Source organism: Centrocercus urophasianus, unplaced genomic scaffold (genome assembly GCF_019232065.1).
Source record: "Centrocercus urophasianus isolate 14NV4802_14NV808 unplaced genomic scaffold, USGS_Curo_1.0 seq_29, whole genome shotgun sequence".
Taxonomy (NCBI): Eukaryota; Metazoa; Chordata; class Aves; order Galliformes; family Phasianidae; genus Centrocercus; species Centrocercus urophasianus.
The window spans coordinates 675,262-701,627 of NW_024884855.1; the positions used below are offsets into that span (position 1 = coordinate 675,262).

The window sequence follows — 26,366 nt, forward strand, 5'->3', positions numbered from 1 at the left end:
GCTATCCAACAGCTGCTTGGGAACCTCAGGATATGCTACAATTCTATGAAATCAATTTGTGGCTTTTATCCCAGTTTGTATGAGGCACAAAGTCCATCACAACATTTGACCCTACAGTCCCAGCAAGCAACACTGAGCCCTGGAGGCTGAGGTACCCTTTCATGCTTGGAGAGAGCTGCTGCAAATCAGAGCTCAGGATTTTTTATGTGGGAGTAAAGGGAAGAAAGCTCACACTTCAGCTGCTCATGAGCTAACTATTTTCTGAATGGAAGATTCAGACTCTGGGGCTGCTCAAGTGGCAATTTTCATTAGTACTGAACTAACATTACAGAATGTTAGCAAAGTTTTAATGGAAGCTTGAACATCATTAACAATTAATAGTGTTTAAGTGGAGTTTAAGTGACTTAAAAGCCATGTGCATGCTGTCCACTCAGGGTGAAATTTACCTTGAGTGCATGAATTGATACATCAGTGTCTTTAAGCAGGGAAAAGAATGAGGCCAACAACCAAGGAGGGGTGGGGGAAGGAAAAGAAAAAGGGTTGTTTTATTTCTTCCCCTAGAAGAAAAGAGTAACAACAGATTAATAGAAGTGAGGAAAAGGGGTTTTCTTTGGAAGAGAAAAAGGTGTGAACCAAAGGACAATTAAGATGAAACAGACCATCGCTTACTTACAGCTCCCCTGACTTTCAGGAAGAATCTGTTCTTAACAAGAAGTTGTGAGAAAAGCAAAAGAAATGACTGTTTGGATGAGGACAATAATTAGTCCTCTGCTTTCACTGGTTGCTTCTGATTATTTTTAATTTAGCTCACCACTATAAAAAAAAACAAAAAATGAAAACATTTCTTTTTAATTTTACTTTTGGCACCATGCTCTTTGTAAAATACAGGTGTGATCCAGCTGGAACTTGATTTACTTATTTTAGGGCAAGTTAGGACATCATCTCCCCTTTGCTGAGCTGTTGGAAAAAGGTAATTTCAAGAACCTTTTCACTGGAGGGCAAAGCACGTCCTTTGTCACGCAGAAGCTTCTGTTGTGCACTGTCACTGCATGTACTCACCAGGGACAGAAGCCATGTCACGAGGGCATGGTAGAAGGCAGCTGCTCTCAGTGCAGTGCTATGCCTGCCCCCACTGCTCTCATCTGCGGGTACCCGGCCACAGCTCCACAGCCAAGCTGTCAGCAGCAGCTCTTCATCTCCCATACTGTCCAGTCCGGGCAACCTGTCAACAACTGGCAGATAAGAGCTTTCCTGTAAAAAATAATAATAAAAAAAATAAGAAAATGAATTTAATTTGGATTACTGGAACTGTATTCATTATCCCAGATGAATTAAACTCGTTGTCAGCACAGGAGAGGGGCAATTAATATCTAGTGAGTATTTATTAGGGAGGAAGCAGAAGTCATAGAAGGTGGGTCATTATATCAGGGACACTTTCTGGAACACCCCAGATTTTCTTGGAGAGCTGCTACCTTCATTTAGTCTCATTCTGCTGCTTAAATGGAAGACCAGGTGATCACAGCTGAATGCAGTTTGATCAAATTTATTTTACATTCTTTAAGATTCAGTGTTAATTTTTTTTTTTTTTAAATCAGTGAAACACTTCCAAAACAATCATGACAGAAGTGTCAAAATTTTCCATTCTTTTCTGCTTCATCTAACATGCCTCATTCACAGATGATGTTACATTTCGCTGAACTCATTTCTTTTCTCTACTTTAACATTGATACTTGGTTATTCAGGATGCAAATCCCTCTCCTTTGGGACCTATTCTTTAGCAAACAACCCCAAGCTAGAGTTGTGAGATTACAGTTTATGGGACCTCCATTCTTTATCTAAAGATGCAGTAGCTGCTGCTGTAACTGTTAGCTGGTTTGCTATTTCTATCTCTATTCTGCTGCCCTGACATTCCTCCTGTAAATTAGGAGGCTAGTCTCAAAATCAGAATTAATTTCCAGTATACATAAGAGCGTTGCTTCTCAACAATTATGATCCTTTAATAAGGACCCTAAGGGCTTCCCCAAGGCACCCTGTAAGCATTCATTCTAGGGGTATGGCAGGTACTTATTTACAAAGAGCTGGAGCTGTTTATGGTGTGACTGTTTCCCAGCTCCTTGTTACAGCATCACATGAAGGCTGTGCTCCCCAGTGCAGGGTCAGCAAAGTGCACCGTGACCACGTCTCCCATGCACGTCAATGCAATCAGCCAACAGACTGAACTGCTAATTGAGGTGAGAAAATTCATCTGAAATGACCTACCACAGTGTGATCCCAGCAAGCACCCCATTCTGTGAGCACAGCAAGAACACAGCGAGGGCAGAAGGGTGCTGAGGAGCAGCTGGGCAGTTGTGCTCTCAGGTGCTCCAAGGAGCCCTTAATGAGGATGCCTGCCCACACCCTTACACCAAATTAACCTTAATTTGATTTACCTGAATTCACTTTGGGAGCAAAATAAGCTAAATCCAATTAAAGCCACTTTAATTCTGAATTAGAATGTTCACAAGCAGACCCACTGTGTTGCCCAGTTATTTTGCTGCTAATGTGTCTGCCACAGACACAGTGCCACCTAAAAGCACCAAATGAAAATTGCAATTAGTACTAAGTAGTCACAAACGTTCTGATGCTGCAGATCTGCACCACTGATGTAGTCCTGAGCAGCTAACAGGGCTTTGGAAACACCACCACAGTTCTCCAAGAAAGAGGCTTGAAATGAAAGTTGGAGATTTTCAGGAAAGTATGGCTTCCTTCTGCATTCTGTATTGAAGAAGTGCTTTCTCCTTCCTGTCTCAACAAGCACGTTGGCAGTACCATAACTGACAGGCAGCGACTCCAGAGCTACAGATTAATCCAGCATCTACTGATGCTTAAGCAGCAATTTCAAACTATTCCAAACTCGTTTGGCCCACCAGCACAGGATTTTGATCACAAAGTTTACTAAGAATTGCAGTTCTCTGCTTATTGAGGTTCCTCCTGAGAGCAGTGAGGTTCTGAATGCTGCTGCTCCCCCCCCTTTTCCTCCCTCTGTCAGCCTCCTTACTCCAGCAAGGACTGAGGCATAAAAGTTAATTGCAGAAATATTAATGAACGAAAAACTGAAAAGGAGCTCATTCTACCTAACTGCAGGCAAGAACTGCTTAAGTCAGTGACATTAAGTGCTTTCTTAATATGCCTTCCCTCAGCATTGGCCAATTAGACCCATTACCCTAGTCTATCTATAAGAGAGTCCAATTTCTCTACACACTACGCTAGCTTTTGTGACAGCATTAGATTGTAAAAAAGACAAAAATGACTCAAATCCTGGGCTATTTTTGGCTGCTCTGGCTAGAATTGTGCTGTCAATCACACACAGGCTCGCAGCTGATGGCACTCAAGTACCAGCAATTACCACGGAGTAAATAAGATAAAATTCCCTATTTCCAAAGCGCTTGCTATTTTATTTTTGCAATTGCAGTTTACAATATTGCTGCTTACAACTCTTCAGCTTGGTTTTCTAATGTCCCTTCACACTCAGTTCCATCCTCGTCCACCTTAATACGAGAGCAGCGCAAGAAGCAACACCAGCACACCGTGCAGCCAAAGAACAGCGTGCTTCTTTCTGTCACTTTATAGAAAAATTGGAGTAATTCCTCCTCCCCTCCCCCCCAAAAAAAACCCCAAAAAAACCACACCAAAAAGTGGGAAATGAGTTGCAAGATACTTTAGGGATACCCATATCTTGCAGCATGCAGCTACAGAAGTGCTGAATTTATGCACAAGGAGGCACAGCCCCAAAATAAACTATATCACTAAAAAAAAACCTCAAAAGACACCATCTGAAGGGATCAATCATCTAACAAGTGCTATTTTACTCTCTTTTTTTTTTTTTAATTGGAGCTGTTTATAACCACAGCAAGCTGAAGCTTAGTAAAGGCAAGTTTGTCAGCCAAGATTAATGTCATTTTGTTTCTAATAAAACAGCTCTAATTGGTTAAATGATGCTTTTGTTGATAGGTTTTGAAAAGACCAGTTGGCATTGCTTTCTCTATGCTTCCATACCGGATTGGACAAACAGCTCTGTTGTCCTAAAAGTGGGAAACATCAAAGCTGTTCGAGGGTGGAGTGACTGAGGGGCAGCTCAGGCTGTGCTGCTGGTTCCCAGTCAGGCACAGGGCTGAGAGCAACCACCAGCAGTTGCCATCCAACTGCTGCTGCTGAAAACCGCACTACAGCACGCAGCTGGGAAGCTCACTTAGATATTTCAGAGAGCCCTAAGAAAGCAAGCAGTGTTTCTCATTAGAGTCAGCTCACCCAGCCTGCGGGTTATCCCCCAGCGGATAGGCAGGTCAGGGAGAAGCAAACTTTTTACAGCCAGTTTTGCTTTTGGAGCTAAAGAAAACTTAATCGTTTCCTTTCTAGCATGTTTTGCAATACAAGCTCAACTGATGCTAATGCTGAAGGAAGATACCACATTCAAAAGCTATTTCCTACTATGCTGAGAAGACCCTACAGCAGCAAGAGCTAAATCAAAGCATCCCCTGCGTGCAAAACAGGTTAAGTTATGCCTACAAAGTCTCCTCCTTCTTCTCTGGAAGAGGTGAATGAGGGGGAAGGGGAGGAATAGGAGAAGGAATCTTACTCTCATTGGCTAGAGGCTTACTCAAAATAATTGTTTTCAGCCATGTCTAAATTTATCCTTCCGTGTCATCCGCACCCTAGCTTGGATCACAGATTTCAGAGGCAATCCCTGATGAATGGCAAATTACTGACTGCAGAAATCTTCTGCCAAAGGATACATCTGCTGTGCGTTTGTAAATGTGAACTGATTTCTAGGTACTTCAGCAGCTCCAGCTAATTTCTCTAATGAAAATTCTGTGCTCTTATGCTCTTATGCTGAAATTGTTCCTGCTTTGCAGTGGGCAGAGCTCACAGTACAAAACACAAGCATGCTGATTATGTGGTTACCCATCTATTCTCCATAGAATTAATGTAGGACAGTAGATAGTTAGGATACATTTCACATTTCCACCTCTCTCCCTAAACCAAAGCAGATAACACTGTTTCATGGTGTCTAAAAAAATCCTGCATTCAATGGAGACGTATTGGAAATACCACGTGCTTGTTCATTTTCATTCTGTGGGGATGGAAAAACGATGACAATGCCATCTGCTAGATTATCTGAAATTCTGCAGTAAGTTGTGGAATAAACCCTGAAACCATTCAAAGAACTGCTTTGTCGTTGCCAAGTGGAAGCAATGGATAAGAATGAGGAAAGTATTTGCGTTCTGTATGCAACCGGCAGAGCATGCTGTAAGCATGAAGGCAGCATTTAATAACAAAAAGGAGAGTATGATTGATGTTAATGGGCTGAATGGTCTTTCTGGTAATGCAATTTTTACTAGATTCACTCTATACAGCACAAATGGTTTCTGAATATCAAACGTGCTGAGGTTATGGACCTGAAAAATACGATGGTGGCAAAATATTGTTGAAATCTTCTGACTTGAACTGGGCTTCAGACTGCCAAAATGGAGGAGGAACGATCCTCCAAAACAGATCACTCTGCCAGAGTAAGATTGTAGGAATTCAAAGAGGGGAATGATGGAAGCATGATTTACTGTGATCTCTGTAGATCTCCAGCCAGGGGATTACATATTGTGTGAGGTTAAGTTAAAAATAATGAAGAATATTTCTTTGCTGAGAATTTTCTTCCTATTTTGAATAGTTAATCTTAATTTTGGTCATAGAGAATACAATGCCTCCTGATTCAGAAGGAACTCCTCATTCATTCCTGGCACCACAGAGGGGTTAACGCCAGCCATTGCTTCTGCTGAAGCACAGGGCAAATCATCAGAGAGAAACATCAGCAGAAATTACTGCATACAGGAGCACAATTCAGAGGTAACACACAGATGTGACACTAAGCTCTGCTTGGCACAAGTGCCGCAGAGAGCAAAATTCCCTGTGCACACCTTCTTATGCTGCTGCCATCTGAGCACTGCCAACTGGAAATGCCATCTAAAGCAGTCCACCACATCCACCACAGTGCTGGCAGGTAAGATCAGTTATATTTCTGGCTAAAAACACAGCTGTGTTCTACAACAATCTCTTCCCACCCTATCCATATTATCCTAGTCTCAATTCCCTATAAGGAAATTTTCTTCCACTTCACTAGAATTAATAGCTCATCTGTGCTAGCAGAAGACGTATGAACCTTCTGGCATAAGAGTCAAGGACACAGCCCAAGGAATGCATTATCAAAGAGTGTGGTCAGGAGCATGACGGTGTGGTCATTCAGGATCACAGGCAGGAGAAGGCTTTTTGGACCAATATTCATTATACATTTATTCTGCTTTCAAAACAAGCATTTGCTTCCAAAGAAGAATCTTTTCCTTTAGACTAGGCTGTCTGTCCTAACCTGCTCACTCCTGGCTGTGCTGTCAGTACTTCTAATGCGAGCTCACAGCACTGCCCTTGTCATGCTTACTCTCTCATATATGCCAGAGTGACTTCTGTCATTTCTCATATTTATCCCGGATCTGGAATATTGTTACCACCAGCCTTACACAACCACCTAATGCACATCCCTAGTTAGCCTGAGATCATTAGATCGCAATCCCATGAATGAAAAAAGAACACCTATCAGTCAGCAGTGATGGGGAAAGCAGGGAGTGACTACGACTTCTTTGACAGAATTGCTCCTTGAAATACTTAATTAGAACATTCTATGTGCTAATGAGTTCTTCACGCCTGCTAGGAGCATGTGTCAAATACCAGCCTAGCTTTCAGATGACTGAAGACAATGCCAGCACAATTCTAACACTCCTGAGAACACAGAGCATTTGTGTGGTAATGAAGTATGTTAACAAAAAAAAAAATGTTTAGAAATGAGTATTTTTCACCTAAATATATTCACACACACACAAAAAAGTATAAATGGCAACAAATCTGAGTGCAGCTAAAAACATGCACATAACTGGCACAAGTGAACAGTAAGATGCTGCTGTTTTACACACTTCTATATTTGCTAGACATGGGAAAAGTGTCTGACAAAGGGCTCAGCTCCTCAGGTAAACAAACACTGAAAATTGCTCTAAAATCTAAATCCAAGTAGCACTGAATCCCATTGATTTTGTTTGCTTTCTGAGACAGAACCATTGAAAACAAGCAGTGTCTTTACCACAATTGGCGTTTACATAAAGGGATTCAGAGCCTTGCTGTGCTGGTGTTCCAAGCACATGGAACAAAAAGCTCCTGCTCTACTGAGTTCCTGCTTGTGGTTAACAAACAGCAGCTGAAATAAATAAGAAGCTTAATTACAGATCTCATGTGAGGGCAGGACTGGGAATTTACTCCTGGCTCTGGGATGGATTACTTCTCTATGAAACTGCAAAGTGAGCGTAACGTTTCCTTATCCTCGTTACTCTCTAACAACACTAATTATCAGAAGCCGGTAACACACTTTGAAAAGGAATGGTGTAAAATTATCAAGACACTTTTGAAACTCATTTCTGTTCCTTCCTCCTTTGTTCTTCAGCTCATTTCCAGCTGCCTCTCAAACAAAACGTGCCGTACATGCAGCAGGGAAGGAAACTGTACAGTCACTTTGAAATACTGCACATGGCACAGAATGGTCCTCAGCCACCTGGAAGTGAGGCTGCTGTTTGGCACATGCTCCTGGCACGGCTGGCTTTAAATACTGGTGGCAGGGCTCTAGCTTGATACTCCAGGAGATTCGTTTTATCACTTAACTGTGATAAATTCATCTTTTTATGTACATTGACTTGGTATCCTATGGAAATCCACAGGAAAAAAAAAAGAGAGGAGCTAACTATGCTGTCTCAACTCCTTCTCCAGTCACAGCACTCTAAACACATCAGCTTCCAATTTAAAGTGTATCCAGCTGGTCACACAGGCTCTGTGATCCTGCATCCAGCTACAGAACGCCATATACTTGCAACTCTTTGGACCTGTTTACTGCCCTGCAGAATTAACACGGGTTATCTGTGATTTTGAGAGCTGCTAGTTGCTTACAACCTCTACGGAATCTGGTAGTTACCCCAGGTGCTTTGCACATAGCTGGGCAGAGCTTTTGGTTTTGCAGTAAAAATAACTGCAGGATTCTTCCACTTGGTAATTTCAGATAAAGCCTTGGATTCCTTTCAACAGCCCTGCCACTAAGAATAATGTTTCTGTAATTATTTCTGTAATAATGTGTTTACAAGCCATGACTGAGCTTATCCCTCAGCGTAGGGCTGTAGTCCAATCCAAATGGTAACACTAAACAACAGGGCATGAGAAAATCTAGGAATGCATTTAAACCACAAGGCTTATTTAACAACAGCATTACAGCCATATCAGCCATGCCTGTGCAGCCACTTAGAGAAGCAGAGGGCTGCATTCAGCCTCCTTTCGGTTACAAATATCAACACAGATCACATCTGTGAGATTAGACTGGGAGTTCTGAGTTCCCAGACATGCATGGCAGACAGTATTGCCCTAAGTGCATAAATGTGACTGGTACCTGCTCGTATGCCTTGTGACCTCATGCTAGCTATCCCTCCTGCCAACACACACAGGACCTGCCAAAGAACAAGACCCAAAAAAGACACAAGATACAGCAGAATCTTTCTCCTCCCACCCTCTTCTACAGGAAAAAATAGATATTAGCTCATGGACATTTGATTTTATTGCTTTCTCTTTAAGTTTAACCTGAAGCATTCTGCAATGTAAATAGAGGAGTGTTTAGGACCTCTACTGGCAGCAGGTTCGTGCATGTAATTCTGGGAACTATTCTTTTTACTTAGATTAACCTCTGCCTTAAGCAACGACGAGTCTGTCAAGATCATCCATAAGTACATTAGATAATAAGCCTAAACTCACTTTAATCATCTCCAAGATGTGCCAGGGAATATAAAGGACTAAATATTGCACATTTTCCTGGGGCCACTTCAAACTCGCAACAGAGAAACAACACTAAAAAACCAAACAAACAGTCTCTTCTTTGGAAGGACTCGAGTACCCATTCAAACCAGAACTGGAAAATGCAACAAAGGTGGGAACTTCTGCAAAACAAGCAGGCGGGGTCTGTGCAGAAATTTAAATGGAAAATATGGCATTTTGGTGGTCCTGCTGTGTTCAGTACAGAAGGAGAGTTTCCTGGTTCCGAGCCTAGATGCAGGTCTGAGGCTTGAAAAACCTGCTGAAGTAGACAAGAGGTTATTAAAGCAGGGTGAGCATATGCCATTTTTAACTGCTCTGGTTGTATGCACAGGAGTGGTGTCAGCAGGGTGTAAAGTTCCTAACTTGCCTTAACTGTACTCTAACAGTGCCAAAGCACACATTTCTATAACATCAATTACTCTGAGAAACCAAAGAGCAAGCAAGCACACTGCCACGTAAAGGAAGTTGTTCACAACAAAGGCTTCTAAGGCCAGAATTCTTTGCTTTGCCTGTTAAGGCAAATCTTGATGCATCTCTGCCATCATGGGCCACAGAGGAGGCAGTAGCAGCCTCGGCTCCTCTAGCTTGCTAACTACAACCAAGGAGAGCATAAACCAGCTGAGCTTAACCTTACCAGAAAGCATGCCAGCAAATCCTCCCTTTTCTTACTCTGGCACTATGTGGGCAGATGAAGAGGAGGCCAGAAACACAGGCGCAGTGCCAGGTAACAGTTGCCTGTGCTAGAAAAACATTTTCTTAGGAACTTCCACATGATTCCAAATCCTGTGTGCTGGACTGGTGGCACAAACAGGAATTTTGGCCTCCTTCTTCTGCAAGCTAAATATAACTACATCATCTCTAATTGCTTTAGTTTATTTTTACGCCTTTCTTGAGTTGAGACAGCAGGTTCATTAAGTAGAAAAGACTTCAGTCTTGCTCCAGGAACTCATTAAATACCTCACTGTATGAAAAGGGAGGAATGCAGGGGCCATCTGCTGGCTGCCTGGCACATCACTGCTGGCCACAACCCCAGAGTCAGACCAAGGCTGAGAAGATGGGAAAAACAAGCCAAACTCAGCTCCCATGCCAGAAAAAGATGTAGCGTAGGAAATACTCTAATTTTTACAGCTGTTTTTTTTTTTTTTTTTTTTTTTTTAAGTCTATGGTAAAATAAGAAGGGCTAAATGGTCAGTTCAGTTGCCTTCACCCAGGTATAAGTGTAGTGACTGCTTTAGTTCAGTGTCAATTGGTCCCAAGGTGATTTAAAGTTACAAGATCAGGATTCAAGGAATACAGATATAGAAAAACCTCAGTTACTGCACCAAGATCACTTAACCGAAATACGATTTAAGTTTAAGTCTAAGAATTTTACCTGACATCAAGGAGCTGAATCAAAGATATATTAATATAAAAAACACAATCCTGCCAATTTTGAGAAAGGTTATAGAGTCTACGTTTGCAATTTGGAAAAGACAGTGTCTGCATAATGTATTTGTTAAGCTAGAATGATTGCTGCATGCTCGAATGTTTTTGTTTAGTAAGCCAGCTGTAAGGCTAAGCTGCAATAAGATGATGATTACAGTAATATAATTACTAACACAAGGTTAGCCAAAGTGATTGTGTAGCCAAGAAAAATTAGATGCCTCAGTATGAGTCAATGCATTCATTTTCTAAATAGTTTGACTGTATGAGGTAGATAAAACAGTGTTTATAAGGTACTGGTAACAAGGTGGTTCCTAATAGCTTTGGAACTACATGATCTTGTTCTGCCATATCACGGTAAAGCAAAAAAGGTAAACAGAGAATCAAACTGTAGCCCTACTGTAAAACAGCCTTTTGTCCCAGTAATGTAAGAATTTAAGAAAAACTGACTGACATTTGTGTGGTAAATTAAATCTAAAGATGGATAAGAAGCAGCAGGGCCATGAGCATCACCCTCTGCAGCAGTTCAGCTGCCTGTGTTCAAGGCCAGTTCTGACACAGCACAGCTGAGTAACTTCTGATGCTGCTGCTGCTGCAAGAAACAAAACCTGCATGAAGCCTCCGCTGGGCCACTCTCTCTTTGCTTTTGAGCTGTGTTTAAGCTGAGACACTTACTTGTCCTTGACCCAGCTACACTGCAGGTACACCTGTGCCTGGCCATATGCTTCACTCATCTAACTCTGCCCCTAATTCACCAATCCGGCTTTGCTGCCTTGCTCTTGGACCTGCCTCATCATTGCAGAGTAAGCAGCTGGTTACCCTCACTGGACCTGATCTGCTCCTCTGGGCACTGCACTCCTTGATAGCAAGGTCCCCATCCCTACCTGCCTCGCTGTCACCTTTAGCTCCTGGTGCTCTTTCCCTTACAGAGCAACCTGCTTGTGTTGCTCCCTAACAATAAAATAAATAGATAGATCAGATTTGAGCCAGGTAAAAGCAACTATTATTACTTGCATCCTACCAACGTGTCAATATAATATGGAAATCAACATCAGTGCTAAGCTACTCTATCATAATAGACAAGATCCATTAAATGAGAGGCCAAATCCATTGTAACACTATAACACAATGGAAAGAACAGCAATAATAGCAGGGTAACAAAATCTTTGGCTGCAGCAAATGAGGATAAGCCCAAGTGCAGCAGCTGTGGGCACAGACACAAAGGAAACAGTCAGCTTACCCTTGGAAAACCTCAGGTAGGCAGGGATCTCCAGCAAATACCCTCACCTCCACTGCCAATCCTAAATGAGGGCTGGAAAGGGGTGGATCCTGGCCTCAGCCCTTCCAGTCACTCAATACACTGCATGCACCTGAGCTCCCCTGGGTTGGCCCTGCCTCCCCCCCAGGTGCTCAATCACTGCTTTAAGTCTTGACTTAACATCTCCACTACACCCATTTTCTCTTTACACCTTCCACGTAACTGCTTCACACGCTGCACAACATTCCTTCTCTATCTCCCTTGTAAATAACACTCAGCTCAAACACTTGACCAAAACCTTCATGTTACTTTAAGCTATTAATTCAACCTGACCTTACAGCACAGATTACGTCAGTGCTGGCTTTCAGCAAAACAGCAGATGCTCAAATCAGCTCTGAACTGGATCTAAAGGTTAAAATGTGGCTAAGGGTCTGTTTTCAGAAGAAAGCTACTTATGTCAGCCTTAAGTTTCAGTGAAAGTTGTGGTGAGGGCAGAATAAGCAAATAAATAAATTAGACTCCACCATGCATTTTTGAAAATAAGATTTGGGTCAGATTGCATGAGCAGTCTGCATTTCTTGGTATCTGAATGACAGGTAGAATTCGGAGAATGAAACTGCCAATTTTCATGGGAACTGGATACTTGCTTGTCTTGAAAATGCAAAAATGCCACTGCATATCAGCCCCCTCTTTAGATGCTGAAAGACCCTGAAAGTTGACTCTTGCTATCTCAAGTCACCCGTGCAGCTTTGAAAGTGTTCTTTGCAAACCCGATCCTTGCTTATATTAGTGCATCCTACAGAGTGCAGAGGACTGCAGAGCCTGACTGAACTAGGTTAAAAACCAGCAATATTAAATCTGAATTTCACTGCTTTTACATTTTAGACAAGAACTCTAATGTAACTATAATGCAGCTTTTATTCTGTATTTTTTCACATTTCTTTCCGAGTGCCTCAGCTCCAGTAATTACAGACTTTCTAAACTTCCTCTCTGATTATTATTCAATTATTTATGTACATTAAAAATGGTCAGAGGAATTCTGGAAACTATAACAAGTGTTCCAGATCTGAACATCTATCATTGCCAAAACAAAGGACTTTGAAAACAAGTTTCAAAGCATGCTACTTTGTCAAACATTTTTGCTTCTTCTTTGGGTATACATGTTTATATATAGATATTAGATATTTTCACTGAGAGAAGCAGCTGCCAAATTACAGCTTCTTTAGTTTTAAGTGTCAAAACATTCAAGTTTTTCTGCCTTTCTGTGTACAGCTGAGGAAAAAAAAACAAAAACAGAGAAACCTGTTCTAACTCAAAGATAAAAAAGGCTGCTGTCAAGACAAATTTCAAGTAATCTTATAAATGATTCGCATTTGATGGATGATGCTGATCCATTTTTCATTCTTAATTTTAATAATGAATATTGCTGAAGAAGAAATAAGAGCAAAGACACAGTAAAAAATAGCTGCAGTAAAAATGATGGGTTGCACTGCTTTTGTATCCATCAACAGTGCCTCGTAGGTTTGGGCACGTTTCCTCCACGCGCTCTGACCATTGCTGTAGGGACCAGCCAGCAGTTGGGCCACACCAATTAGCTTATGATGCTGCCTTGACCGACTGGCAGTAATGTGGTTAAAGCTATGAGGGGTACATCTGCACTGTGATTCATTCACAGGGAGACTACAGGGCAGGTGCACCCTGAGCTGCACTCGAGAGAAGCCGCAGTACCAGGTCTTTATCTTCATTTCATTGGCGTCAGTGCAGCAAATATGGGAAACGATCAAGATGCAGAACAATCCCGTAATCGCTCGGTGCGCTGCAAGGAATGAGTTAGCAAAGCTCAAGTACATCTCTGATGAGAAAGTGCCTGCATCTTAATGAGGGCTAACTGGAATCTGGAAGCACCTCCCAGCAGACTGAGAAAGATGCAACTCTGAGGGCTGGGTTCACAACCTCTGCAACCTTCAGAACAGGGACTGAAGGTGTTAAGAGAACAGAGCCCTGTGCAGTGCACTGTCCATTCCAGAGCAGCTCGATACAGGAGGAATTCACCTGCTACTTTGTTGGTCCTGTACTTCTTGACAGCAACTAATCCAACATAAAAAGTGAGCTCTTAATCTGCAGAAATGAAGCATTCAATTCACTAAAAACCAAGCACAGCTGAATAGTCCAGCCCTGAGCTTAGGTCACACTGTATCAGTGCTGTTGGTCCAGATAAGTCCTTAGGGTGCACCTGCGGACAAACTGCGCAGCCTATCTTCTCTTACATTCTCTGCTCACTGTAATCAGTGCAAGGATGAAGTAGGATTACACATACAAACCTTCTCTGAAGGAACCCTGCTCTGTTCCCAGAGCCACGTTTTAGGAAAAAAACAGGATAATTTCATGTTCCCCTAATCAGGGCTCCAGCCAAAAGCCAGATTTATTATTTAAATCACAATCCTCAATGAGAGTTTATTTAAAAATGCCCACAGAAGAGAAGTACAAAGCTGCTAGACAGGACCCAGCATAGGCTTTGTTTCAGAAGTACAACAGTGAAAACATATTTTTCTAAAAAGTTATGAAAGATCATGTGTGAAAGTCTGGCTCCAGTGAAGGAAATGTCCCTGAGCCTGGTGACTTCAGCAAGCCAGGACTCCTGCCATGCCCTCATACACCAAGCCTGGTGGGCAGCTATGCAAGGAGCACACTTCATACAGGAGAGATGAAAGAAATGTCACTAACATGAGAGAAGAGCTGTAGGACTGCTTGTCCATCCAGATAATGCTGCTCCACAAAAAACAAAACAACATCCCACAGATTTTAAATAGTGCAACAACAGTGACTTCTTGCTTCTAGGACCACATCTGATTTGGCCAGGAAGTCACTCTGAAAGGGACAGGCCTATGCTGAACTACTAACCATGTGGAACAGAACAGGTGCTTTCTCTGCCATGGGCTGCTTTCCAGAAACTGACTGAGGCTGCCATCTCTCCAGCTGCTCCTGGAATCTGCATCTCACATGTTTCTCTTTCATCTGTTCTTCCTTTTGGGATAGCTCTCTGTTACTGTCTTCTGTCCTGAAAAATATACAGATACTTCTTTGCTTTAACTTTTTACTTGGGAGAAAGACACCCTTGTTCTCCCGTTTACATTTTTTTCCCTTATATTTATACCATACACTTGAGGGTGAATCATGATTTGAAAGGCTAGAATAGTCTTAAAAAGCACTTATGGTGTTGGAGGTAGAGGACCACAAGAAATTGTCATCGCTTAAACTGTCTGTAAAAATAGCAAAGGAAAAGAGCAGACCTCAAACCTCTGATAAGTGGTGACAACTGGCTGGATACCAAAACATGCCAGTTAGCAGAGGCTTGTTCAAGATTTCACTCCCCTTCCCCTCACCAAAATAGTTTTCTAACTCTGTTTCCCTTTCTATGTGCTAAACAGCGACAAGTTTTCCCCGAAGCAAGACCTGCCTTTCTGTATTTTGATGTCTGCAGCAAGATTTCATCTGCCATTTCCTCAGCAAACACTAAGTTCAATTTCTTCACAAGCTTGCAAGCCTCAGGTACCCAATGATTATAAGAAAGAAAACTGAAATTTGCTAAAACCATCCTGATGTTTTACTCAGCAACAGCTTGCCAAGCCACATCTATGTGGCAGGCTAACAGGCAGACAAAATGGTATTTTACAGAACTGATAGCAGCATTGAGCTTTAATATCAGGAATCACTTGACAAAACAACCCACAGTGAACCACGTGCCATTTAAACCAAGTACATGTTAGCTGTAGTGTTTCAGTGGTAGGTAGGCAACTGTTAAACACTGAAAAAGTAAGGCTCTGGAGCAGGCAGATTATGATCTTTTTCCAAGGGCTTGTGAGCCATATCAAAATATTAAGTGTCATGCTGAAAACAGTGGACAGAATATAACTCAGCATAAAGGAGATCTCCCAAATAGATGGGCAGGTACACAAGTCGGCCACCTGATCTTGGTTTGAAATGAGACTTCAGGCTGAATGCACTTCACTGAGCATGAGGAGTAACTGGAGCAAGCTCTCTGATTGCCTCAATTGTTACTGTTTCTCCTTTTTAGCTTTCTGGAGTGTTCCTGTGGTACAACCAGCTCCTCGTGGTTACACTTTGCTCTCTGAGTTCTTTCCCTTCTTTCCTCCATGACAGTTAGAATTGCTTTGTTCGGGGGAAACGAAGATACAGGGAGACACTATACAACTTCCAGTTTGTACAGGCATTTTTTATGCCAAGAAAGGGAATAAGTCATTTTCCATGTTATCAGGAATGCAAGAAGTAATAAAGCTAAATTGGAGCTAGGATAATTTAAATTGGATGAACTGCTAGCTTTCAAACTGTAAGAATAATCAAGCAGTGAAATGTACTACCTGGGGAGTCAGGGAATCCTCACCACTGAAGATTTTGAGATTAGGTTGCATAAAGATCAGGAAGAAAGGATTAGATTGTAGCTCAGCTTACACTGATGCAGAGGAATAGACAACTCCAGATCGATTTCCTATGATACTTTTTATGGTAAATCTGTTTTACCCTTAACAATGCAGATCAATGCTGTTATCCTCCTTTTATCTAGGTTCAAAACCTAGAGGAAGTAGTCAAACTTACTAGGTCTAATCTCAGTCCAATTCTCTGATCTACTAAGTCTGTCTGCATCCACAATGTTCTACAACAGCTGCCAGACATGGCTGACTTCCTAGGTAAGAAAACCTGACAACCTTTCGCTCCAACTCGCATCCCATGCAAGTAGTGTTCTTTAATCTCACACAATTTGATAAGCCATAATGAAAATCACTGGTGACTTTTCTTGTGTGATACCTTGGAAATTCTTTTGTAGGTAGAGAAGATTCTGAAGCATTTCCTAAATGTTGAACCTTCTCAGCTTTCATTATATTTTTTGTTCCTATATCAGTTCCATTGTCTCTCTGGCTTGACGAGGAAGAATTTCTTTTCTCTGGCTCCAGCCTCACCAGTTTCCTGGTAATGACCTCATTCATCCCTTCTCTCACTTTAAAATTTTGATTTTGACTGACTTTAAAGGCATCCATCTCTTCCGGACTTTCTGGATCCTGTTTTGTGCCCTTGAGTCTTCCAGCTGGGGCAGATTCTTTGTGAAGAACCTCTGAGGCCTCTTTACGGGCTCTACGGAGTTGTTGCAGTAGCTGACATTTCCCTGACCAATTCTTCCTGCTAATAAAATAAAGATTTAATCAACATAGAGCATTTTAAAAAAAGCCCACACTGAAGAATTTCTCATTAAAACAAGGATGGGTTATCAACACAGATAACAGTCTTCGACAGCAGTACCAGCACATAAACAACAAACAAGACAGTGACAGAACATGATCTGATCTTACTGGAAATTTGTTTCCCTCCTCTGGATTACAGTCAGTAGAGAATTAGTATAAGAGCCCTGAACAAAAGGCATGTCAGCATGGAAATCAGTGTCTGCAAATTTCTGTCCTCTTGGGATATGAGAATTGGAACTCAAACAGACATACAGGAAGAGTCCATCTAATAACTCACTGCATTTTGAGGTGTTCAGCTTCATTTCACCTGTGTCTCCTCCCAGTCCAAGGGGCTGTTGAGCTGTTAGTAGTACAATACTGTGATTGTTCTCCCATGTGAAGTGCCCTATCATGACAGGATAAGCAGATAGGGCTCTTCTGCCTTGTAGCTCTGTTCAGCAGCGAGGCTCCCAAGTTATCTACTACAAAACTGCCACCAATTTGCAGCTACTCCTAAGTAGCAGCTGATAAGAACAAAGAAAATCCAGAAAGCACTTTTTCTCATTAAGAAACTCATTTCTCCAGCCATTGTATCAACATTTAACATTGACAGCTGCAGCATTAAAGAGCATTAAAGATTCCTAAGCAATACAGGTACATTAACCCCTTCCCACTGGATACCAAGGTCAGTAGAAGAGAATTGGTCATGGCATCAAGTCTTCTGGAGTTCAAGTTTTGCACAGTGTATGGGGCTTTGCTTAATTGCCTCCCAAGTTAAACCACAATAGTTTGGACAACATTCTCAGAAGTATGGTTTGATATTTGGGTGGTCCTGTACAAAGCCAAGACTTGGACTTGACGATTCCTGCCTTCCAACTCAGACATTCTATGGGTAGTACAACATTCCCTGCATTTACAAGACAAAGAACTCAGATCCTGAGCTGTGAGTGGAATTCATCTGCACAGGTGTGGGCTGCTAGTGATTACTTCCTGCTGTTTGTTTTTTTTTTTTCCTCCTTCCTAAATCTAGAAGAATGTCCTGAAACAGAGTTGCAGGTTAACACCAACCTCAGGCCTTCGAGCTCTACCACAGAGTAAGTCAGACAAGAACAGAGCAGGTGAGAAAGAAAGAAGGATTCTACCAACACATCTGTAAGTTCCTGAGTGTTACTGACCTTTGTTTCTAGTAAGAAAACCAAATTTGCCTTGTGCTCTCCTGCCTGCTTTAGTAGAGTCAGAAAATAAAGCAGGAATTTCAGGATGGAAGCATGTATTGGACAACAGCCTTACAGCATAGCGCTAGGGATGGCACTGATCATCTGACCACTCGGGATAAATTAACAGTGGTTTTCTATGCTAAGAAGTGCCCAGCTATCATCAGACTCTCTACTTAAGGCCCTAACATGGAGGCACACTGTGCTACAGAACATGCAGCTCTGTTTAATAGCTCCATCCAGGTAAGATGGAAAATGGCACCGAACTCACATTAAGGAGATTAGCATCTCACCCTTCTGAGATGAGGCTTTCTTATTTAGAAACAGAACTGAATGTTTGCCACGTGTTTCACGTGTATTTACTTCAGCAACTTTAAAACAGATAAAAATGCACTCAGCCAAGCTCTGCTCTCCATCACTCCAGATTTACACTGATGTAACTCCTGCATTTGCGTCAGTGCCAGCGAGAGTTCCCCAAGCAATCTCTCATCCCTGCTTTATGCTGGTTTGGGATTAGATGTTACAAATTATGCTGAGTAGCTGGCTTTGTTCCTTGTCGAATCATTTGTTCTTTCAGACTACTTAAAAACAAAGGCAAAACAATACAGAATGTTCCTCTTTGCCCACTGCACTGCTGAAATGCGAACTTCCATGCATCAGGCTTCTAAATATAACACAGGATAAAAGCAGTCAGACACTTAAGATCCGACATACCTACTTCACGTTAAAGGGATGAATAACCACCTATGAGTATGAATCAAGGCCTGAATTTAGTAACAGGAAAGGCCCGGCATCTATGCCTATTGAAGAATCTACAGTGCAGGATACCATAACCATACATAAGAACGCATGTAAGAACAATTAAGGGGAGCTGTGAGCATCCCTGCCCACACAACGTATTCAATGCTTAAACCAACATTCCAGCTTACTTTATTATTTCTAAAAATAAAGGTGTGACTGAGTCAATTCCCTACAGCATTTTGAAAGTAGGGTTTTGAGTCTTTTGAAATTTAAAACAGCTCTCACAGCACTCAAACCTGCCTGTAGAAAGAGCCAGGTTTCCCAGCCACTCATGTCTACTTTCTTTAAAGTGTTGTCACACAGCTGTAAAGAGGCAAGGTGCCACACAGCCTCAAACACTGACAGTTGGTGTCTAACTTCAGTATTTTTAGCATGCAAAAGAACTCTGGGTCCAGGCTGAAACACTTCTGTTATTAGGCTGGACACTTCTGATGTAAATACAAGAAACAGAGATACTTTCATGTGTGAGCTCTCACTCTAATCACTGTTAAAGGAATAATTTTAATTTCAGAAGAAGTTAATTATCACATCACTTGAATTATGGTCAAGGTAAAGAATCTTACATTTTCCTCTCTTCTTGGTCCATAACAGTCACAGTCTCATCTTCATCAGTGGAGCTGTCACCTGCACTATGAAATAAACTGGACAGTGTTCAAACTGAGCATTGACTTGTGGTCATTTCCAAGATTCAAGTTTTAGGGCCATCAGGAAAAAGAGGAGAGACTTTTTGGGCAGATCTCTAGGCCTTATTGATAGTTTCTAATGTTATTATCCCAGAAAAAAAAAATATTCAAGCACCCCTAGGTCATTTGTTAGCTGCATTTTGCTCTTTATTAAAGAGGGTGCTCATAAACATGCGTCCCGAAAAGGGAGCAGAGCTATCTCAGGCACCTCCACCTCTAAGAAGAGACAGCTTTGCTACAATCTGTTGCAGATTGAGGTGAATTTGGTTTCCAAGAACTGACTATATAGGGCCTCCTTATCACATGGGAGACTGAGATACCAGCACCAACAGCTGCTTACCATGAACATAGTCAAGCAAAGCCATTCCATAATCAAAGCTGTCAGAATGCAAGCTCAATTCCAACCAACAGCTGCAAGCATTGCCTTGCAGTCACTGCTCACTTCTTCAGAGAATGGAAAACTTTCTAAGTGTTATTCCATGGACAGTTTGCATGTCTTTTCTGTGTTTGTCTCCTTTCCTGCACCTACTTGTTCTGAGAAAAGTTATTCCTCTCTTCAGAGTACTTGCATGCTCTGCTATGGGTTATGCTTTCCTACTAAGGTCATAGAAGTTTAATTAAAGTTACATTTCACAAGAATGAAGCCTTCTGTCTGCATCTCAATTCCCCACTGATTGCTGCTGACTTCTCACTACTAACAAAGCCAGAATTTACCTCTGTTTCTCATCAGGGAACGTTACCAACTTCTGTGGTTCAGCATCTCTTAAATCTATGTACACAGTTAGAGGCTCTGGCAGGCACTGCAATCTCACTGCGTCCATCCTCAGAGAACTTGGTGAAGATGAGAGGAAGGCAACATCCCTAAATACAGAAAACACTGTTTCAGCATTTCCTGCACCTTATCAACACAAGATGTCCTGCGGGGCACGGATTACAATAAAAATTGGATTGTGAAAGGAGCTTAATGCTCAGCTACTGCAGTCTCTTATTCTGCCTACTATCCATCACCTTTCAGAACTGAACTGTAAGATTCAGGCTCCCCTAGGAATACAGATCACTGGCAGCATGATGAGGGATATTTTGTTCTTAAAAGCCAACATCATAAAACTACTCTGTAGAACAAAGGCAGACAGTTACAGTACCAAAGAACTTATAAGTCTGAAAAGAGCCCAGCACAAATCAGCAAAAATGGGCCCCTTTTTCCTCTCTGCCTCCTTTGGCAATCCCATCTTATCCTTCAGAGCATAAAGAAAATGCAAATCACCTTCATGGCTTCCCCTGCTCTGGCAGCAAGGATGCTTTTCACCTTTCACTTAATAGGCTTGTTCCGCTGTTACTTCCTGTCGTAACAATCAGAAGGATCAACGCGGTGGAATGGTGACAGAGGAAGTGTAATAACTAAGGGCAGGAGGAGTGCTCACCCATCTCTGAACATCTAGGCTCACAGGGAAAAGTCCACAAGGAAAGGATCTCCAACCAGAGATCCTTCCCCAGGGCCAGTCAGCCCTTAAATGAGGTCTAAGAGGTGCAGCCAGGCTCCACTCCTTCCCCTCACACAGCTGAATTGCCTCCACCTGTGCTCCCAGGGCTGACCAGGTCCTTTCCCCAGGTGCTCAATCTGCAATTCAGGCTTTGACTCAGTAGGTCCCATACATCTCTGTACCACTACCAGTGATTTTGAGCAGTCTGGAAACCACTTTCCTTCACAAAGAACCCTGCAAAACACATTGACATCTAAATGAATACCTTAAAAGAGAAAAAAGGCATCTCACACTTCAGCTAGATTGGGAGCAGCAAAAGAAACTTCAAACCCTAGAAGTATCAAAGCTACAAAAAACACAGCCATGACCATTTGCTCAGCTTTGCTCCCCTGATTTCCTCAAGTGTGTCTGCTAAGATGTAGAGAAAACTCACGTTTGGTGGAGAATGCTAAGGTAGCAGGATACTGACTGTTAATGATCAAGCATATGTGAATGACCAAGACCTAGCTTCCTCCTTTAACACTGCTGTAGCATATTCCAGCCACAACATGAGCTTTTACTGCTAATGACTACCTACTGTATATGACAACTGGAGGGAAGGACCTACTTCTTGTTCTCTTGCTCTTCCTGAATGGAGATTTTGGCTGATGGCCACCTGCAGCGTGAAGACAGTGTCCTGGATTGCCTGTCACACAGCTCTTCTAATTTTTCCATGAGCTGCTTTTCAGATCTACCTCTGAAGGTCTCTATAGGAGAACAGCAAAAAAAAATAATCATTTGTGGACTTCTGCCATTGAACTGCCCAACATACCCTTTCACCACTGTACCTTTCTCTACAGCCAGAGAGAAGGGAAAGGATAAAGACACCACTGTCATCCAGCTCTGACTAAACACACTGCAAACTTTTATCTGCCTTGCCCTGAGCCATTGCAGGCCACAGAGCACTGATTTCAAACCACAAAAGCAAGACCCAGAGGAAGCTTTGTGTTCTAAAGAAATTGTCAAAAAACCCCACCACCACTATCACCTCCACATCCAAGATGACGTAGCAGGGAACGAGAAATATACAAAACTGAGTTTTACTTGTTTTTACATATTTTCAGTGTAGTTGGTATTAGTTGAACAGCATTACCATAATCTGTTGAGGAGAAGGCAATTTCTGCATGAGTGTTATGTGTATTTTTCTGCTGCTTCAGCTCTGCAGAAGTCTTGTCTAGATCCCAGTTCTCGGTATTCTGAAAGACAACCAGACTGCGATGGAAAAATCACCATCAAAAGGCTGCTACAAAATAGAAGCTCCTTTAATTCAACTCTTGGTGCTAATCTGCTTGGCTATTCTGCCATACATAAACACACTAAATACAGAAGTGTAACACTATAATGGGATGATAATAGTGGCAAAGTCCTTGGCTACAGCAAATGAGGAGGAGCCCAAATGCAGCAGCCATAGACACAGAAACGAATGAAAGGAGCTGCATGCCTTTGGAAGGCCTCAGGTAGGCAGAGATTTCCAGCAGGAGGTGCCCTCATCCCCACTGCCAGCCCTTAAATGAGGGCTGGGAAGGGGAGGTTCCTGGCTCCAGCCCTTCTCAGTGCATTGCATGCCCCTGAGCTCCCCTGGGCTGGCCCTGCCTTCCCACCAGGTGCTCCATCACTGCTTCAGGCTGTGACTTAGCATTTCCACAAGCAACACATAAGTTCATTATATAATACAAACATTAAGGAAGAAATGAATAATTCAAGTGAATTGAGATTACCATAGTGCTACAGAAGAGACAAGATGCTGGAAGGCCAAAAAGCTCATTGTTTTAACTAACAAAATACATCCCTGCTTTCCTAGGGACGGATGCCATGGTTGGTGTTTGTGAATAAGATCACTAACCATGCTACTGAGCATCAACTTCTGCTGCCATTATGGACACACAGTGGCATCCCCATGAGACAAAGACAGCTTCTCGGTAGGTTGCACAGCACGTGACCCAAGAAAACCCAGATTCAGGACATCAACAAAAGCAACAAAGTAAAATGCTGTCATGTGCAGAGTCTGGCATTTTGGTTTCTTATTTTAGCAGGATTCTCGAAGCAATACAGCAGCTTCTCTACTGAATGAGCAGCACTCCATGAAAGTGTTTGGGCCACCTACCTGCAGTGACAGATGGGTTAGTTCCTGAAGATGGCCAGCTGAAGAAGTTTCTTCTTTAGCACTTCTTTCCAGACTTCTGCTCATGCCATGTGAGGGAGGATTATTATTTAGCTCAGGGTGGCCTGGTGATGGCTCTAGAAATATTTTTGAGAGTATCTTTGTCTCTATCAGCTTTCTTCTCTCTTTTTTACTGCACACTTCCTCCAATAACAATGATGTATTAAGGCAAAAGTTCCCTTTTTCCCTGGCTTGTTGCCTTCCTGGTTCTTCCTCTTCAAGGCCATCTGTGGAATCTGCAAGAGACTCTTCAAGAACAGCTTCCATTTGGCTTGGAATTTCTTCAGTATGGCTGGAAAGATTGGAAGCCTCATCTTTAATCACTTGAACATATTCTTTTGAAATGACTTGAGCACCATCTGTTTGTTCTTGATGGCCAAGACTCTTCAGATCTCCATTCCATTTCTTTTCCTGTGTTTTCTACCAGCAAAGGAAATATATACATGCAAAAAGTTACATCTCCTGGGCTATAGGAGCTGACAGGAAACCAAAACAAATGATTGGCAGATAGCAGCTCTAGCTCAGTCTCCATCTGGTAACAGCACAAACCACATCCACCACAGAGAGCAGTAAGACCTCACTTTGCAAAGACTACAGCTTTAGGATGTGCTAAGAAACATTCTTGACATTTATTAGCCCTCTATCTGCTCACCATACAACATTTCTTACACTGAGATTAATGAATGGGGAAAAGCAGCACAGTAAGTTGGCCTTCCCATGATGAAATGGGTTCAGTTGGCTTCTCTTATAACTTCTTATGACGGCTAGTCTTCATCACTGCAGATGTAATGTAAACATTTTATCTCAGAATAGCAGTACAAGAGATAAGCTTCATACTGATCCTCATTAATATACTGCCATAGTAATTCTTTTTCTGCATACATAAAGTAATGGCTGAAACTATTTCAAACCCTCAGAAACTTAGAAGCCACGGCAGTGCTTCTGTGAATGCACAAACTGAGGGTAGAACTCCTCAGCAGCTGAGCTGCAGGTAATTTTCCAGTACTGAGCTTATTACAGAAAGGTCCATAAAGTCAGTGAGCAGCATCTTCCTTCAGGACTTGGTGTTACTGTCAGCCTACAAGTATTTGTATGATCTTTCTGACTAGAAATTGGTGATTTGTATCTCAGTGTGCACTTGTTATTACACAAAAGGGGGATACCTTTCCCCTTTTTATTATGTACAATATTCAGAACAAGATTTATTAGATTTAGAAGCAACTGAAAAATTCCTTGAGAGACAGGACTATGAGCAAAGAAAAGGCTAGTTAGCATTTTAATAAAAGAGGGCATCTGTGTCAGTTGGAGCTAAGGAGTGTCATTGTCTCAAAAATGTAAAAGGAAAATAAAACTAAGAGATGATAGCATGAAGAAAAGATCTAAAAAACGACAGCTTAAAAGGGTCACTAAAGGGAGAAGATCTAACTTCTGATGGGAGAAAGTACTGGACTCCATGCTCTTCTGTCACAGCACTCAGTCAAACTGGTCAGATAAAAGTAGCTGTTTGTATTGGAAACGGATGGAAGGGTGGGTTTACAGCAATACAGCCTGCACACAAAGGTCACAACCTGCATGTCTGAGTCTTCCAGGGAAAATTCCAGTAGCTCATCTGACAGGTCAGGAATTAAGTTGGGTTGCTCTCGCTGGAAGATGAAAAGCTCCTCATCACTGTCACAGTCAGACTATCAATAACAGAAAAAAGAGAAGTTAAATGAAAACCTGTAATGTGACTTTCACCATTTTGTGGTGACAAACTCCATGTTGTCACCACTTGACTGAAGTTCAGAAACCAGTTTTCTTTTCAGTTACACCTTCATCAGGCAGCCCGATAGCCCAACGCTCCGGCTGCTTTACACTGACCCAACATCTGAGCAAACTACAGCAGTAGTTTATACCCAACAAATTAAAAAAAAAAACCAACAAACAAAAACATATCAGATGTGAAATTGCTGCACTCGGTTGGGCAGAATTTAAAAAGTTTTGGAAAAAAAACCCTTATCTGAACCTAAGACAGGTGTTTGAGATTAATTGTTTTGCACAGGCAACAAAAAGAGAATAAGCAGCTTCTCAGAAGCCAGGACCCAGCTTCCAGGCTTATCTAAGTATGCATTTTCAATAGCTCACACTTTGGAGAACTCCCTCTGGCATAATTATTTTTTCCTAACTCGGAGGAAATTCCAGTGCAACTTCTTTCCTTTTAATAAAATGCATTTCAGGACAATGAAAGTACTTCAAAACGTGCTGTTTGTCAGCACCTCCTCTCAATGTAGGAGCACAGCCCATAGGGGTGCAGATCTCAGATGCATCTTCCCACAAGTGGAAACCTTTGGGACAAAGGTGCAGCTCTGAAGCCACAGGCTCAGCAAGCTACTGTCGTACAGTAAGCAGGAGAGGGATCACACAAGCAGACCTTCTGAATGCAAATTAAAGGTAGCACGTAAGTGCCAAGCAGACTGCTGCAGTTCCTTCAGCAGGAAATTTGTTCCACATGTGACAGAAGAATTTGGATGTTATTTATGAGTAAAAGAAAAAAAAAGGATTCAACATGACTTAGAGTTATAAATTATTTGGCACAAAGATACAAAACGATCACTTTGTCAGAACTTTTTTTGTACGCCTATAGAACAAGAATGACCAGAAATCATCCCTGAGTGCTGGCCCTAAATCTATACTGCATAAACACATATTAAAAAGCCACGGTTGCTTTAAGTAACTAAAATAGAATTTTCACCAGATTGTTGAGTCCTGTGAGCAGAGATCTTTAGCTGTCAGCAGGCAGCCTGTCCCAGCCATTAGGACCCAGCAAGTAAAAAAACAGCACGGTGAAAAATGCCTCACAGTTTCTATAAATCTCATGCTTTCTATTAAAAGGTTAACAGCGTTATATTTCTTTGCAGATGGAATTAAAGAACAGAAATCAACAGTTGGCTACAGGCAGGGAAAGAAGTAGAAACCATGGATCAAATATCTGCCAAATGCTTTTTCAGTGGACCACGAAGACTTCAGGAATACAACTGAAACCCTCAACTATAGAAAACCATGCTAACAGCCTACTGTCTGGACAGCACATTACTAGCCTAAATAGCACAATATTATCCAGGATAAAATCTTAGCATTTGATTTTAAGTCAGCTGTATGATTTTTTTCATGCTGT

The 26,366-nt window shown here is 41.9% G+C and overlaps 1 protein-coding gene across 1 annotated transcript in view; it reads right to left on the bottom strand.

Moving 5' to 3' along the window:
- DNAAF8 (dynein axonemal assembly factor 8) overlaps window positions 1–26,366 on the bottom strand; it is an 83,565-nt gene that overhangs the window by 55,854 nt on the left and 1,345 nt on the right. The window contains exons 3-11 of the mRNA XM_042828163.1: window positions 24,781–24,894; window positions 23,156–23,632; window positions 22,145–22,247; window positions 21,620–21,758; window positions 20,246–20,392; window positions 19,412–19,477; window positions 16,424–16,792; window positions 14,501–14,657; window positions 1,060–1,251 (exon numbers count right to left, since the gene is read on the bottom strand). Of these exons, the coding sequence (XP_042684097.1) occupies window positions 1,060–1,251; window positions 14,501–14,657; window positions 16,424–16,792; window positions 19,412–19,477; window positions 20,246–20,392; window positions 21,620–21,758; window positions 22,145–22,247; window positions 23,156–23,632; window positions 24,781–24,894 (1,764 nt within the window). The remainder of the gene's footprint in view (window positions 1–1,059; window positions 1,252–14,500; window positions 14,658–16,423; window positions 16,793–19,411; window positions 19,478–20,245; window positions 20,393–21,619; window positions 21,759–22,144; window positions 22,248–23,155; window positions 23,633–24,780; window positions 24,895–26,366) is intronic.